This window comes from Pelobates fuscus, chromosome 5, assembly GCF_036172605.1.
Source record: "Pelobates fuscus isolate aPelFus1 chromosome 5, aPelFus1.pri, whole genome shotgun sequence".
In the NCBI taxonomy this organism is placed as follows: Eukaryota; Metazoa; Chordata; class Amphibia; order Anura; family Pelobatidae; genus Pelobates; species Pelobates fuscus.
The window spans coordinates 365003455-365020495 of NC_086321.1; the positions used below are offsets into that span (position 1 = coordinate 365003455).

General features: G+C 38.5%; 1 protein-coding gene across 1 annotated transcript in view; it reads right to left on the reverse strand.

Moving 5' to 3' along the window:
- The window catches only part of DNAH9 (dynein axonemal heavy chain 9), a 169762-nt gene that overhangs the window by 6989 nt on the left and 145732 nt on the right, over positions 1 to 17041 (reverse strand). The window contains exons 60-66 of the mRNA XM_063456071.1: positions 13667 to 13860; positions 12489 to 12637; positions 11643 to 11770; positions 9904 to 10131; positions 7746 to 7937; positions 4444 to 4635; positions 3209 to 3379 (exon numbers count right to left, since the gene is read on the reverse strand). Coding sequence (XP_063312141.1) covers positions 3209 to 3379; positions 4444 to 4635; positions 7746 to 7937; positions 9904 to 10131; positions 11643 to 11770; positions 12489 to 12637; positions 13667 to 13860 — 1254 coding nt within the window. The remainder of the gene's footprint in view (positions 1 to 3208; positions 3380 to 4443; positions 4636 to 7745; positions 7938 to 9903; positions 10132 to 11642; positions 11771 to 12488; positions 12638 to 13666; positions 13861 to 17041) is intronic.

Here is a 17041-nt window from a genome sequence, read left to right on the forward strand (position 1 = left end):
ATGCATCTTTTATAAACATCCTTAATTAACCCCTTATGAATCATAACATGGTCCCTAAAGACCCAATGCCACCATGGAATGCTCTGCTTATTATTACAGCCGATCATTCGTTATACAAGTGGCGCATTCCGTTTTCACATAGAATCTTTACAGGATAGTTTGTTGATATAGAGTTATTCCATCACTGGTCCTAAGTGGGTTAAATGGGTTTAACATGAATGTAATCATTACTGGGAGTTGTATGCCCAGGATTAGCAGGTGAACATGGTTCTGATCTCCTGTAGAGATCTAGCTGTAGACCGACCATCATCCATTTGACAGCTTGTACACAGGATGAGGATTATAGGGATTAAGATAAAAAACAACAACAATCAGAATGTCTTTAGCTATGCCCCATATGAGGGGTCAGATTAACATAGGGGCTAATGGAGCTGAAACGCCAGGCCCATGCCCATGGAATAGGCCCATTTTTTTAATAATATATATATTTTTTTTCTACTCTTGCTTTGTGCAGAGGGAATTACGTATGGGACCTTAGGAGGGATGTAGAGTAACAAAATTTGTCAGGACTGGCCGTCTATAAACTAGTGAAGGTAAAGCCGACTTTGCCCACTGCGAAAATGCTCCTACTGTTCTGGGCTCTCTAACAGTCTGGCATGTCCCCTTTTTTCTACACTCACTACATCTATAATTTTTCTGTCCCAGACTGCATACCAGGAGCAGGAGACTCTGCCTGCTAATAAGAATAGAAGGAGAGGAGTGGACATCAGAAGACCTCTTCCCAGAACACACAGAGCAAGCACATCATTAGATGTGTTTGCGCTGAGCTCAGGGTGCTGAAACACTGTCTGCATAGTCCACACTTAGTTGGCAGTTCTGCATGATTGACAGCCTGCCATGCATTCACGCCAAGCCGACTATCCAATTCTTTGGGCAGAACCGCCCACTTTCATGGTGAATCCACCCCTTTCGGCGGTGCCAGTGACATGTTTTACATCACTGGCCCACCTCCTTTTTCAACACCCACCGACATGCTGTCAATATTGGGGGATATAGGTTTGGCTGGAGAGACAAAAGCGAGAGATTAGCATAGGGTATCTTCTTATAAATGCATCCTGTGAGTTTCCTCCATCACCACCTCCACTAGATACTCGCCGCTTGGGAGGTATGGCTGTTTTAAGTGTTTTCTGGTGATTAGATTCTTCAGCCCATCATCATTGTCGGCACCAGGTAAAATAGGCCCTGCCTATACATCGCAAAAATGTCAAACTGGGACTTGTGGAGAACTGTCAAGGTATTTTCAAATTTTAGACCACTAAAGCCAAACGGTCTACAACCCCCAACTTTGCTATTTATTTTTTCCAGGAGGCGTAATACAGTGTAGCCCAGTCCTGTTACTATGAATTGGGCTAGATTGACACCCTGATCTGTGCCACAGTGTGTTCCAGCCTTTTGTGTGTTACTAGAAGACAGACAGATTTATGGGTCTGCAGAGAGACCCTTTCTCGCTGAAGCCAGGCTATTAGATTGGATCGTACTGACAGTGATGAGTAATTTGTACTCATCCTACAGAGAAGTCGGTCCAGCACGTGAAGCTGCATTCCCCTGGTTTATAAAGAAAAGGGCCCAGTTTAGGCATTGCACAGGACAGAGGTGTATGGCAACTGTGGCCATTTCTTTTTATAAATGAAGACAAATTACTTGGCATCACATTTGTTTTGGTGATGTCAGGGTGTCAAACAATCAAGTACCGAGCCAAGGAGTCACATTAATATTTTACATTTGTGACCGGCTGCATTTCAGTGACAAGAAAAGGAGATATGGCACTGGGCAGGAAGAATATTATATAGAATACTAACAGTCTTGCACTCCTGCTTACTATTATTTTTTCACCCGGTGCTTGATAGCACAATCTTGTATAAAGCCGAAGTAGGGGGTATCAGCAAAATGTATTTTATTGAAAGTGTGTCAACATAGGTCGACGTAGTTAATACAATGTTAAACAAAAATCTGCACACCAGTCAAGTAATACGACTTGCTTTTCCCACAGAAATCACAAATCTGCAGTGATGTTACTACCGCAAAGGATTCTGGGTGGACATATGCAAATTGTATTAACTATCCACACACTTCAGGTGGAATGAGTCTTCAATCACAATTATTTTCCCCATCATAACATATATATATATATATATATATATATATATATATATTCTATAACATGTGCTGGCTACTACTAAAGGGCCACTCCAGACTTTAACACAAGTAGTTTGTTGCAAATAATCCAGAAGTAACGAGTTTGAGGGATTTTGTTCTTTGTTTTTTTTTTTTTTTTTTTTTTTTTTGTTATGCATTATATTTATAATGCATAAAATGAAAATAAAATATGGAAATGGCTCGTGCCATTAGCTGCATTGGGTAATGTTTATTCATGATCTGTATTTATCTTCACAATTTGAAAGCATTATAAGCTGGGAGACAGAATAAAACGAATACAAAGCAATAGATGTGTGAAAATGGGCCGGTGCCGGTTCTGGAAATTAATTAGAACTGCCACTTTGTACTTGCTGCTGATGTTCCTTAGAAACCCCAGTCGGACCACCCACCCCAATATCTGTCTTCTATACCTGTCTATAAAAAAACCTGTGACCAATGCATTGACTTCCGTTCATTAATGCGGAGATTTCTAATGAGGATGACATTTCTAATGAGGATCAGATTACAGCATTTAAATTACCAAAAAAAAAAAGGACAAAACTTGTTTAACTCTCTGCAAATTATTTAAAGGGACACTCCGCTACCCAAATGCAAAATCAATAAAAAAAAAAAAAAACAACACTGTAGATATATCACAAATGAAAACACATGTATTTTATTATGCATTTTTTCATTGGAGTTATATCTAAAAACAGCTTGCAAAAGCTGCAGTTCTCTTGTCTGCAGCTTTTACAAACCCTCCCCCCTTCTAACTCCACCCAGACTTTCTCTGGCTGTCCAATCACAGACATGCTTTTCACACTTAAAGCTTATCAGCAAGCTAAAGTTGTTTAGGGGTCTGGAGTGTCCCTTTAAGACTTGTGAACGTTTACAGTTCCAGACGTGAATTGTGAAGCTGCAATCTATCCTCGTCTTCTGTATGAATGGACGCATAAACTAGAACACACAGTATATGTGAATAAAACAGGATTATGGAAGAACTTAGCGCTACCTTTTCCTCTCGTGTTACTCCTCCTCCTTCGCCCATGCTGCTGTCACGCGGCTGCATCTCTAACACGGTCCGGAATAGATTCTCGGATGTCTGGGTAAGAAATCCGATCTCCGCGTTGGGGTGCAGTCCATATAAGTAAGGGGATTCCGCTGGCAAAACGTCATCAATGTACTATTGAGGGGAAGGGGCAGAGAAACAGTTAAAGACACAGTACATCCAGCTTCCGAAAACCATATTGTCGTTTGTATAAAGATCAACGGAGGATGGAAAAAGTTCTAATAGCGGAGATTTCACCATGGAAACCAATGAAATGTTCCTGCGGATTGCTTCACTGTATGTGCATTGTCCCCGTTAAATAGTTAGTGTTTTGTGTTTGAGGAATATTCTGATTTCTACATTGTTCTTTTGTTTTATTCTTATTTATTGGATACTCCTAGAGAAACTAATCAGGTTTAACACGGCACTCCCAATAAACATATTGTCTTTTTCTGAAATACCAGGCAATACGGGCGAGTTTATGTCAAATTCTGCATTTGCCAAATTGAAAATAATCTCTTTGAAGCCATTGCTTTAAATGAGTCTGTTTGGTGCTGCCCAGTGAACAGCTTGTCCTAGCTTTAAATGAGTTTCCCTGCCACCTTCCCAAATGCTCATGTAAATGGGGCAAGCAGTATATTAGGAATTGTGGGGCTATGTCACCCCATTAATTTATTAGTTTCCCCTTTTATATAAAAGGTTAATGCCTGGCAGCTTCTAAAGTAGCAAGATGAAATTCGATGAGCTCGGAACACTGGAAATATTACACACAGCGTTTACATTGAAAGGCACAAGATGGCCCATAGAGTTTTTGCAGAGGTAAAACCATTTCTAACTAATTAATTACTCATTTGTGTGATTGTTTTGGAATGTATATCACAAACTTGGTCTAACATTTGGAACATGACAGGACCTTTTAACACTGAAGTCCACAGGATCCAAAAGCCCTCAAGGGTCTGTCAAAATATGCATAATTATCACGGTGTTGTGCATAATGAATGCTAAGATAGGTTAGATGAAAAATTAAAGTGAGTGTCACTTTACAAACAATGTCTGGGGGGCATATCGTGGCAGATTTTTGTGATGGGCATAATGTACTTGCAGAGAATGGCTCCTGTAAAGACTGACACTAAGAGGACATGTCACACATTGTGCCCTGTATGACATTTAAAAATGTTTGAGTGTACTTCTTTTAGTACCTGGTGATACCCATTGTAATCCGTATTTCCTGGTAGAGGAAATCCGGGGGCCAGAAACAATTCCCCTTCCAACATTTCTGGTTTGATATACTCCTCCAGGTACGTCCTGCACAGTCTTCTGTCCCAGTCATCGGTGATGTGACCACCATACATAATCTCACCGAATAGATAGCGTAGGTCATCATATGGCACCTGTGGGCACGGAGGACACAGCATAGTGATCAGATACAAAATAGAACATCGGTGGATCAGAAAGACAGCTGTGCACAGACATTACAATGACATCCTTCCCCTAATATAGTGTCCGCACTAAGACAGGACATTTAATGGGTATCAGGGGGCAGCGCATCCTTTAGCTCAGTGGCACATGTCTTAGCTTCTCAATTTGAACTGTCTAATCCGTGTCCAAGATGTAGAAAGCAGGAGTTGGCAGGCTTCAGACAGTACAAATGATGAGGAGATTTGGCAGGCTTTCAAAAAGAATTGGTCACACGGGAATGACGTTCAACGCCCCATCATCAGTGTACAGTCACCACCAGCTATAGACAACAAGCAACAAACAAGATTCTACTACTGACTCACTGTGTTGGTGAATTACCCATAATGCATTGTAGAGGAAGCATTAAGGGTCATTTTCTTTAAATCGTGATTAAAAATTAATGCTTCATGTAATATAGCCTATGTTGTATGTTTTCGTAATAAGTGCATATCCAATTATCCTTTGGCTTACCTATGCGCTGTGGGGTGGGCCATCTTTAGTTATCTTAATTCAGAAATAGCAATTATCTGCTAAGATCATGCATTATTTAAGGGCTTGAAACCATCCCACAGCCACAGTGAATGTGTGAGATTCCCAAAGCATGTTTGTCATGCCAGGATTCATGGATGCACACTTCCTGTTAATTACTTGCACGGTTTGTTGTTGGATAAAATACACCTCTGACCAAACTGTGCTTAAAGATGGCTGCCCCAGTAGAGCGAGGGTAAGCAAAGGAAATACACCGAAAAGAGATTTTAACTTGGATAAATGCTCGACTATAATACATATCTTGATACAATATTATTGTAAATACCAATAAAAAAAAATGAAGACAGTTTTACTTTAGAATCACATCTCTTTTGCAAACACAGTAGGCATTTTTTGGAAACATTCTATATTTTCAGTTTTGTGTAATGATAACTAAGACTTATAATTCTACTTGGAATAGAAGACATGCTTAATAGGGGGATAAGTATTTGAAACAGTTCCTTAATTTTAGATTGGAAAGACTTCCACTGTTTTTTTTTTTTTAATCAGCCCCTAAACGCATATCACCGCTGGAAACCATATCTCCCTATTGCTGAATAAATTTAAGGAGCTGAAGGCATAAAATTATACGTTCCATCAAAAAATATAATTATTAATTAGCATTGCATTTATTTAGAAAGTGTTAACACAATTCGCTCTGCTGTACAGTGTCAAAAAGGAAAAGAAATGTATCAGAAACCATCAAGTTGTATCTGTTCTGTTAATGTAATGTTTTAGTTGTTTTTTTGCAGCATTTCATTTGGCAAAAGTCCCAGATATAGTTATGATATTGCAAAATGTCAACCATATGCTTTAATGCATTACACGTCCTAATCTTTATAGCACCCGCTACGGAGCACTCAATTTAATTAGTCTGTTTAACATAGGATATCACATCCTGGTATGTGTACATAGGTGGTCACTACTAGTCTTATTTTTAGTCAAATATTAACCCCCAAGTTGTTTTTGGATTAAAAAAATTAAAAAACAAGCAAATGTAAGCCTTAATTTGAAACCTGATGTGCGGCTTGCGGCTAAAGTAAAGCACCTGAGCATTTAAAGCGTCACTGTAACAGTCTAGGGACTTTGCAGAATTTGGGGGCAGATAAAGGTGAGTTCTAATTAACTGAACCTGTCCCTCGCATGCGCAGCCATCTTCTTCCAGTGGGTCCTCTTCTGCTCCTGGTGCTTCAGGGCCGAGAGCCGCACTCAGTGCTGTAGTCTCGCGCACATTGAGGTTTATGGAGGATCCCAAGATACCGTGGGCTTCTCCACAGACAGGCCGAATTCCCCGCAGCTATCACTGGTGACCACCGGGGGGATTGAAATGTCTAGATAGGCGGTAGCTCTGCCCAGTGTCTTTAAGTGTCAGGCAGAGGAACTATACCGAGACAATAGTCCATATTCCAACACAGTGAAAATTGGTATTTCATAAAGATTCTATTCTAATTTTTCATGGGGCGGAGGAGGGTGACTGCTGTTTTAAGTTATCTGCTGCAATCGTTTTTTCCGGAGAGTTACAGATGTATGCTTAACTTAAGGAGCAATGAGGGCTGATTCCCTTTTAACAGTCTGTAGAGCTATTCTCATACTAATTATGTAGAACATAAAACAGGGCCACTAAGGCCCAGATTGTCATAGACCATCGCAGCATCATCTCCAATTTAACATGAGACAATAGTCAGCATTACAGAAACCGCATTGTAAGTCTAAAATCAAAGCTTTGCCTTTCTTAGCATGTAGCGGACATTCCAGTGATTAGTTTGATCCGTTGCCTGGTGTCCAAGCTCATTCTATGTCAGCCCAAATGCTCCTTTCATGAGAGCGGAGACAGCAATTAGCAGTCTAGCTGAGATTTAATAAAGCGTAATCAAGGGTACTGGCTGAGCGAGATGATGTGCAATAAGGGCACCAGGGGCAGCGCTGTCATGAATATGCGGTGACAAGCGTCCATGAAACAAGATGTACCCATCCAGCTTGTTTCATTATCCGGGACAGCTATGAATAATTTCCCAGGTACAGTAGAAGTGTTCGTCTTTTAGGTGAGAATGGACACAGGAGGAAAACCGGATTTTGTCATCCTAATTTAACTGGTGTCATTCTGTCTGACATGTCTTCTCCACACAATGCAGAGTTGGCCAGGTCCCTCGACCTTTTATCACAACATATTAATGCTTCTGCTGTCAGGGAGTCTATCGTAATGTGGATTTAATTTCATTTGGCAGTTTAAATATAAGTCGTACGTAGGTTGGAAAGTCCTCTTGACCACCACTTGCTGACCAAAAAATTTCAAAAAGCCATAAGAATTTTGTGAAAGTTGTTTTAACAGAGCTTTGTGTTTCTCTATTAAGTCCAAATCTAAATTTGAGACTGAGCTACCATTTGCTTCTTTAAACAAATTGAGAATTTGAGATCTGTATAATACCATCAATGTTCCAAGCAAATGTTTCTGTCGTTTCGGTAGGTAACTGTGGACCTTAACGAACCCTAAGAATCCCAGTTCTCCGTGACTTACCTTGGCGTTGGCCTCTAGATAGTTATAGAGTACGTTGACAGATATGGTGAGATCTCCTGTATTAAAGGGGTACGAGCGATTCCAGCCTTGGGGTCCAAATTTCCTTCTCTCTGCCACCACAGCATGGAAATAGCACAGGGCAAAGAGGATGCTTTTGAACTCTGTTTCACGGGCGCACATCTCCAGTGTGTCCTGAGGGGAGATATTAAAAGTAAGACACAGAATATATATTCAAAGAGTTCAGCATCACCTATAGCACAAATCAACACACCGAGAATTCGCGTCCTGCATTATTAATTAGTGTAAAATACAATCTTAGTGAACGACGAATTTAACTACATTACAAAGTAGCAAGGGATTTGTTCACACTTTTTTTGCTTCTTCACATTTTGGTCAAAGTTAGAGTCTAAATAAATGTCACAAGAATAACAGTGGACATTTAGCACACCTGAAGGGAGAAACTTTTTATGTTGCCCTACATACACTGTATATAAGCATGTCTGCACTTGATTGGAACCAATTCCATCGTCACTGCGAACTCTTGTAGGACTTACCCACCTACCTGTCAACCATTGCACACTTCTAAATTCTTCTTCTTTTTATTTATTTTTTTGATTTTTAAATGTGTGGAGAAACATTAACCTTTTGGTGGCTTGTTTAACTTTAAACTTTCCACTGAAGATGCCCATGTCTTGTTATTGCACAATGACCGGGTCTTAGAGGGGATCACATTCTGAAAGCTAAATTCACAGTATGCCCCTGGGTTCATCACTGGCATTAACATGGGTTGAAAGGTTCTCCGGTTTTAATATAACAGGGACTCAGAAAGGCCGGCTAAACCTCATGGAAAATTTCCACAAAGCTCTGCAGTGCCAAAGTTAGGCATCATTGCTTTGTTGTATACCATTGAGGTGCTGCAGAGTACAAATGGTTAATTGCTATCACATTAAAGCGGTGAGGCTTGTCTGGCTCCCTGTACGGTTTGGCAGCAGAGTCTTCATGATAAATGGCTTTAGTTATGAACAGAATGGGTTTGCTCAGTGCCTTCATTACCCAATCCAAACCTCAGCGCTCTTATCCTGATAAGCGTATGGAAAGGCTTATCAATAATTAAGTCACATATAGAGGAGTCTGGCCAGGCGAGGAGTGAAAGCAACAGGAACGCTGCCAACCTTGATACTCGTGATGTTTGCGAACAATAATTCACATCATCCTCAGCCATTCTTTAAGAAGAATGCCTAAGCATCAAAAGATGTGGTTCACAGACCTCTCCTTGGTTAGATATAATTTTTGTCTGTTGCATGTATTGTCTTTCAAAATACATACCATCTACGCACCCCGGCCTCCATGCTGGGGTGCGTAGATTAACCATGATGTGCAATACAGAAAGATAAAAGACATCACCTCTTCCATTACATATATGTCATGCTATGCAAGATCGCAAGGCAATATTTATTCTGTGTGACGTGCAGCATTTGTCAACGTTTGAAAGTCTTCAGAGCAGAGTTGCTTTAAGGGGAACTGCCATGGATAATGCACTTTCTACATTTTGCAAAGTTATAATGTCCAGAGCCGCTCAGCATAAAATATAAGGTTTTTATTCCTTCCTCTTGGCCTTCCTGATGACCTCAGGGCGCGCAGGTCAGTGCCCTCCACTAAGCAGTGCATATTAGATTTCTGCCAGTGTACCATACACACATATCCGATCCTAAGGGCCAAGACTAAACAGTTTTACAAAGTCGTTTATGGAAAGAGGTTGAAATATGTTGCAACAAAAATCTAAAGTTAATTTTTTTTCATGCTAGTTCCCCCTTTCAACTATATCCTGAAGAACCAAGAGTCCATGAGTTTTGGAAACCTTTAAAAATGCAGATTGTTGATGGCCCTTAAAAGGGATGCCACTCTGTTCCAGGAACATCTGAGTCTTGAGCCTAAAAGAAAATGTGTTGACCCCCTACTCTAACAGAGAGGTGGCGCATGTCATGAAATTCACTTGAAATAAATGTTGAATTCTGCTTTTAGTGAATAACCCTGTAATTGTTCAGACTGTGAAGAAATATTAGTAGAGTTAGGATCACTAGAGACCAGGTGGTGAATATAGCAATCCCTTGGTTGTCTAATTGAGCACTTTGGTAAGAAGAAGTCCATGACCGCTTACTTGATTAAAGTTGTCCAATGCTTTGTGAAGGTTGGCATGCATGCCGGTTGGAGGCTCATTGGTGATTTTAATGGAATTCTCCAAGATGCCTTGGGGAATGATGTGCCCTTCAGGGGAACCTGCAGGCTCAGCACTGATGAAGACACGGAATTCCTTATGACTTCCTTCACTGTGATGTTCTAACTTTTTCTCCAAGTTTCCAAGCCACTTGGCCACCAGATGTATGTTCTAGCAAAGAAAAAAAAAACAGTGATCAAAGTGAGATAAAACTTATTAAGCTGGTTTATTTGCCAAACAGGGAATTGTGGAGAACAGACAGGAAGTGCAAATTGTAGATCAAAATACCCAACCGAGAAAAGTATCAGTGATGGTATGTGTTTCCAATTCTGATGTTTTGGCCTAGAATTTGATATGCCCTTGTCAACTATCCACAATTTGTGGCTGTTGAATAAGTCCACAAAAATACATAGTGAACATTAAAGAGAAACAGCAGAATAAGGGCCTGATAGTATATCGCTTTAGTTAAATATAAATGCAGAAATGTGACTCTAGAACAATGTATGTGCAATACATAGACACCTCTATATTATAAATATAAAAATATTGTATTAAAATGTTGAAACTAAGAGACTGTTGCGGTGTTAGAAACAGTAATAAAATAAAGTATGTAGGTACATTTGTGACCTTTTCTAAATGACTCCGAAAGATGACAGGAGGGGGAACAGCGTGCGATGTGATTGCATGTTTGCTTGATTAAGGAAAAGCTGTGCGTTGGATCGCTTATGTTATTAAATTTACAGCCTGATTCTAACGCAGTCAAGCAACATTTGGTGAAAAGGAATGGATGCAAGGATTCAATTATCTTTATTTTCAACTACACTAAAGTGGTATTTTAGCTAATAGATGGAGTCGGCAGTTAAATTGACAATATCATTCATGAACTCCTTGACCAAAACTCTGGAACGACCTTAAAGTCTATTTTAGATATTCAGTAAATATCTTCTATATAAGGATGCTGTATAATGTTTAAAGTTATATATGCTTCGGATGATGAATGTAAGAGCAAAAACATGTAGTGTTTCGTCCATTCAACTTTAAAAGCATAGAGCCAATGGCTGTGAATGAAAAAGGTTTGCTAATTAGAAGGCCCATGTGACGAACATTCATTATACATACAAAAATAAATCCGAGATCTCCCAGAATCAGGATCTCGGTGGACCATAAATGCAGTTTCAATCCCCTCCCCATCCCAACAACAAAAATAAAAAACAACTAAGGTTAATGTATATATTGTGGAATAACTAAATTAACATAACTTATAAGGACACAACAACAGCCCATGCAACGTATCTCAAAATAGATTTTACAAAATAGTTTACTCTAGCTTTTTTTTTTTTTTTACAGTAAATTGTATCAAAAATTCTTTGATGTTCATGTACCATTAAACATCTAGGTAACATCATTAAGTAAAATCTGCCAATTATTTCTTATATCTAACGTAATTCTTAGGGAGATAAACTGCTTATCTATTGATTTTTTTTTTTTTGATTTTTTTTTTTTTTAAAACCAAGATAAAAAAAAAAATTTCCCCCAAGTATTTATGAACCAATATTTTCTTGAAGATTAAAATATTTTCCCAGATATTATCTCGGTTTAGGGAAAGGAATTCATTATTAGGACACGTTACGGAGATTTAGGAGTTACGCAACTAGGAACAGGAGTTAAACAGAATTAAATACCTGGAGGATGACCCAATGGCCTTCTTTGGCGGCCAGATCTAGAGCTTGCTCAGCTACGATCTCTTGACCTTGACCCAACGAAACATTGTGAAGATTCTGATTGTCAAAAGTGTATCCGAGTTTCCTGCCTGAGAAACATTGCACAAGTAAAAATTAGAGGGAACGTGAAAATCTGGAAATGATATCCAAATCTCAAGCCTAGCCTAACTTCATACTCTGCTTTTGTCCTAATCAGTGTTCCTTATAGGCCCATCTTGTAGGCAGTTCAGCACTAGAGCAGTTGGGAACAACTTCATAAAAAACACACTCTGCAGCTCAAATCGGGCAAAAGAGATTAGGATTAGTTTCACAACTGAGTAACTCACTAAAATGTGCATAAAGCAAACATCACTTCTCTGAATCACTGACATGCCATGTCTCACAGATATAATCACATTCTATGCAATGTATCATCGATCAAATTCTGTATTATTTATTATCAATGTATGCAAGGACACTGTGGGTAGGAATGTTAGAATAAAGGGCTTTTGATTTTCTCTTACAATAGGGCAATGAAAAGTCTGCCCGCTCTAAATTAAATGGTAATGTTACATTCTAACACTTTTTAACAGAATCAAGCTCATATCTAAATCTGTGGGTTTTTTTTGTTTTTTTTTTAAATGATCATCACAATAACAATATTCTAGAGTTAACACAAGCACTGAAGGAACTAATGTGATAAGGACTGTATGGACACCTCTATACAGTCCATTTAAACAGGACTGTCTCTCAGCTATGTGTGGAATGTACTTTACACTTCATAATCTGTTGGAGTCATACAAATAATAATTGGATTAAAGCCAGTACCTTGTTTCTCTACATCCTTCAGAGGATCCACTCCAGGAGACAAAATGAAAAACATGGGAGTAGCCGGGCCGGACTCTTCAAATGACATTGCAAAATCCAGGGAACGACCCACAACGTATTTACTGCCTAGTTTTTCCTCCACAAAATCTCTGAGAAGTAAATACCGTACAGTCAGGAGTATTACATGCAATAAGGACCAGGTGTAACCCACCACAAAATTAGTCATTACTTGTTTTAAGCTTCCTTACCTCTTACGTTTTTTTTAAAAATAATTTTAAATTCAATTTTTTTATTAAAACTGGTTTCTGAAAAGGCACAGCCAGGCACTTCATGCAAATTAGCGTGCCCTTCCCAGGAACCCATAGTACAACTGTTTATGCTATTTCTTTGCTTTTACGATCTTCCCTTTATTGATTATCTTTTGATGTAATGGAGATTAAGATTGTGAGCCTGACTTTGGCAACTGGTGGACTTTTTACAAACTGAGTGGCTTTAAGAGGTCCAGCGCTTAGGTGTGCTTTAGAGCCCAGATTGGGGTTAGTTTGGCCATTAGCCTTGCTGTAATCTGTAATATACCTTCATAAAACAAAACTCCACTGATTAATGATCCTAAATGTTCACATTTCTGAACCCAGAAGACACATGTATCGAGACCAGTAGTTGTCAAACCTCTGTTTTTAATGACCATGAAAGTTCCTACACCTTTAGCCATTTGACCCAAGACAATGTGCATGCATTGCTCTCAATGTGTACAGTGTGTGTGATCTCATTGTAGCTCCAGGCACCTCTAGCAGAGAAAGGGGGTTACCTTATTTTCTTTTGTTCATATTACTCAGGTGCCAAACAGTGGCTTTTCTGAGAATTAGGCCAGAAGAAGAGAATTATTAAATAGCACAGAAGCGCTCCCGTGCTGGGTAGGCCTCTACGGAGATGGAAGAAGCCAATTAGGAAGATTTCATTACAGAGTAACCTTCCTATCGTTATAATTATAACCTTCTAAGTAATACATTGTGCACTTTGAAAAGACTTTCAGCAACAAGGCCTTGTATTTCTCTGAGCAGCATCACAACCACAATATTTCAGGGCTGAAATGAACCATGGGGTTTCTTGTAAAGGAGAGTTTGGGTTTCATGATATATTATAATAATTCAGGGACACATCTTTAAAATACTGCTTACCGAACAGCGTATGTCATACGGTCGGGTCTGATCGCTCTCATCATACACAACCTCTGTAGGGCAGTTTTGTTTTTCCACTCTTGGGGGAGTTTCTCTTTTTCGGGACATTCCGATTCCACAAACTTTTTCCAGCGTTTGGCAGACCCTTCAATGTCTCGATCCAGATTTCGAAATTCATCCATGGCCGACAGAGCCTTCGGGTAAAAAAAAAAAGATAAAAAGAAAATATGCATAACTAAATATAGCAGAATCTAACAGAAAGGGGTGAGTGTTTTACAAATAGGTAATCAAAAACAAATCACACAATCAGAAAGGATGCCCGTAATTAACATTAAACAACATACCACAGCTTATGTAAACATGCGTTAATGAATACAGCTGCAATCAGTGAAGATTTACTCCGATATTAGCCTATGAATGGTAATTGTTTCTGTTAAAAAAAATATATACATTAATCTTCTTTATAAAAACATGGATTGAAGTGTTGTATGAAAGATATCTCAGGGATGTCAACAAAACCCATTCTACAAAAAAAACCTTCCTCAATGGTTCTCAAAGGGTTACCATCTTAAAACTGCCACCCTATGAATAAAAACCTGAACTGTCACTATCTATGTGTTTTTGTTGATTGTGGTGTGCATGCTTACACTGGAGACATACCGAGTTATGAATTTAAAGTGCATTTTAAATTTAAAGGGATACTATAGTGTTAGGATACAAAGCTGTATACCTAACTATAGCTCCCTCTACCTCCCCGGAAGCCAAAAAAGGGTTAAAAACCTTTTATTTTGCTCTCACGATTCCAGTGCATATATCCCTCGGCGCTGGGTTAGCGCTCTGCTTCCCTAGACAGCATCCGATGGGGCGCTAGTGTGCATGCGTGGTGAGCGCCTCAAGCGCATTAGGCCCTCCCCACAGGAAAGCATTGCTGTAAGGCTTTAGTATGGGGATTTATCAGACGCTTGATGTCCTCATGCAGAGCGTGAGGACGTCCAGCATCAGTTAGGCAACCGAAAGTCGCCTAGCTTGCAGGAAGCGCCTCTGATGACTGTCTGATAGACAGCCACTAGGGGCTGTTTTAGTGCTACAATGTTAACAGTATTACGCAGAGTTTAGCCCAGATACAGTCTTATTTCCTTTGTTATATTACTTACAGTGGAAGTGTATTCTAACAAACGTATTTTCCGTAGATAATGTGGACAAATCAAATACTAGAATAAAGAGGATACATTTAACATTCTATCAGGAGGCACCCTTTAAGTAATATCTACCAACTCACTTCCAGCATCGTAACATTGCTCATGGTTCCATACAAATGGAGACAAAGTTGGACCCATTAACACAATTGAATTGAAAATGATCAGAAATTGATTAAATGTATTGGACAGTTTTATATTTTTGTCTGTCCTTTGACCTTTGTTAACCCTTGTTCCTTGGCCTTTACAAATTATACAATTTTAATGCTTTTTAAAAAGATTTTATTTAAAGGTGTACATTTAATGTGTGTTCCACCTTTCTATGTATCTGGAAGGAGTTAAAACCCTAAGGTTTTCAATGAATTATTTTTACCTAACTCAGACACCAAATTGCATCGTTCAGTAGCAGCGACTCTGCAAACGCTGACAGTATTATACTCTGCTTTAAGAGGACACTTTGGACCTAGAGGGGACGGTTACATTTCAAAAGCCTGTTCCATAAAGCTTTCTGCAGATGGCTTACTGAAACCTTCTCGTTTTCTTAATGATTTCAGAACGGACATAGACGGGATAAAATGGATGCTCTTTTATTGGCATTTCCTGCCAGAGGCAATTGTACAAAAGAAAGGGAAAAAAATACTTTTGGAGAAAAAAAACCCAAAAAAAACCTGATCTGTTAAATGTCTCTGCAGCTGGAAGCAAATACACAATGTGCTTAACGCATAATAAAATTTAGAGGACGTTCAGGAGACTGATCAAAAACAGAGAGACAGCAAATCTATTACCTTTTAGGCTACATACAACCGGCTCAGTATTTAGGTTACAAAAATCAGGAATAGGTAAAAAGGCTTTTCTCATATGCCAATATGATATTAATAGGATTTTAAATGCAAGTTTTTTAATCAGCTTAGCATGGATTACAAAGCAATATATATATATTTCAAAGATATTGTAAGGGTCTTCTTGGTTCATTTGCTAATTATTTTGTTTAACCCCTTAGTGTCCAGACCATTTTTCAATTTTCTTACTGTTTGGGACCAGGGCTGTTTTTACATTTTTGTGTTTAGCTGAACTTTTCCTCTTACTTATTTACTGTACCCACACATATTATATACAGTTTTATTTTCGCCATTAATGGTCTTTCTAAAGACACCATTATTTTCATCATATCATATAATTGACTAAAAAAACTTTTTTAAAAATACGATGAAAAACAAACAAAAAACAAGCAAACACTTTTTCTAACTTTGACCCCCAAAATCTTTTTTTTGCAAGTTATAGGGCTATAAATACAAGTAGGACATTGCGGTTTTTAAAATATATATTTTTAAAATGTATCAATAGTAAAATTGTAACACTATCTGTCATAAATCACACCTCACATGTACATATTTTTTTTTTAAGTGGACAACCCAGGGTATTTAATACTTTTGTAGTAGCCACTTAGTCACAAACACTGGCCAAAGTTAGCATTTATATTTGTTTGTTTGTTAAAAATGCAAAAAACTATTATGAACACTAACTTTGGCCAGTGTTTGTGACTAAGTGGCTACTAAAAAAACACTGAACATACTCCATTTGCAATACCTCTGGCTGTCTTATTTTGCAAATGGTATGCCATCATGGGGTAATTCTCATTCCTGGGCTACCACATGCTCTCAAAGACAAAAATCAAGCCTTATATTTGGGTTCTGTTATATTTGGGAGACTTTGCTGAACACAAATATTAGTGTTTCAAAACATTAAAACGTATCGTAACAATGATATCATCTGTGAAAGTGCTGATTGTGTGTGAAAAATGCAAAAAACTTCACTTTAACTGACTATCATCGCTGTGATATGTTTTATTGTTTTGAAACACTAATATTTGTGTTCAGCAAAGTCTCCCGAGTAAAACAGTACCCCCCCATGTACAGGTTTTAGGGTGTCATAGAAAGTTACAGGGTTAAATACAGTTCTGTTTGTACTGTTTTTTGTTTTGTTTTGTTTTTCAAATACAGTGCTAGAAAATTAAATTCTCTGGACTTTCGGCCTGGGTTGTCAGGCAAATCCCTCAAATTGCACTTAATAAAATTACTTAATTATGTAAAACTATTACATAAATATGCATGTAGAATTTATATATATATATATATATATATATATATATTTGTGTTAAGGGCTCATGATAGTACAGAAG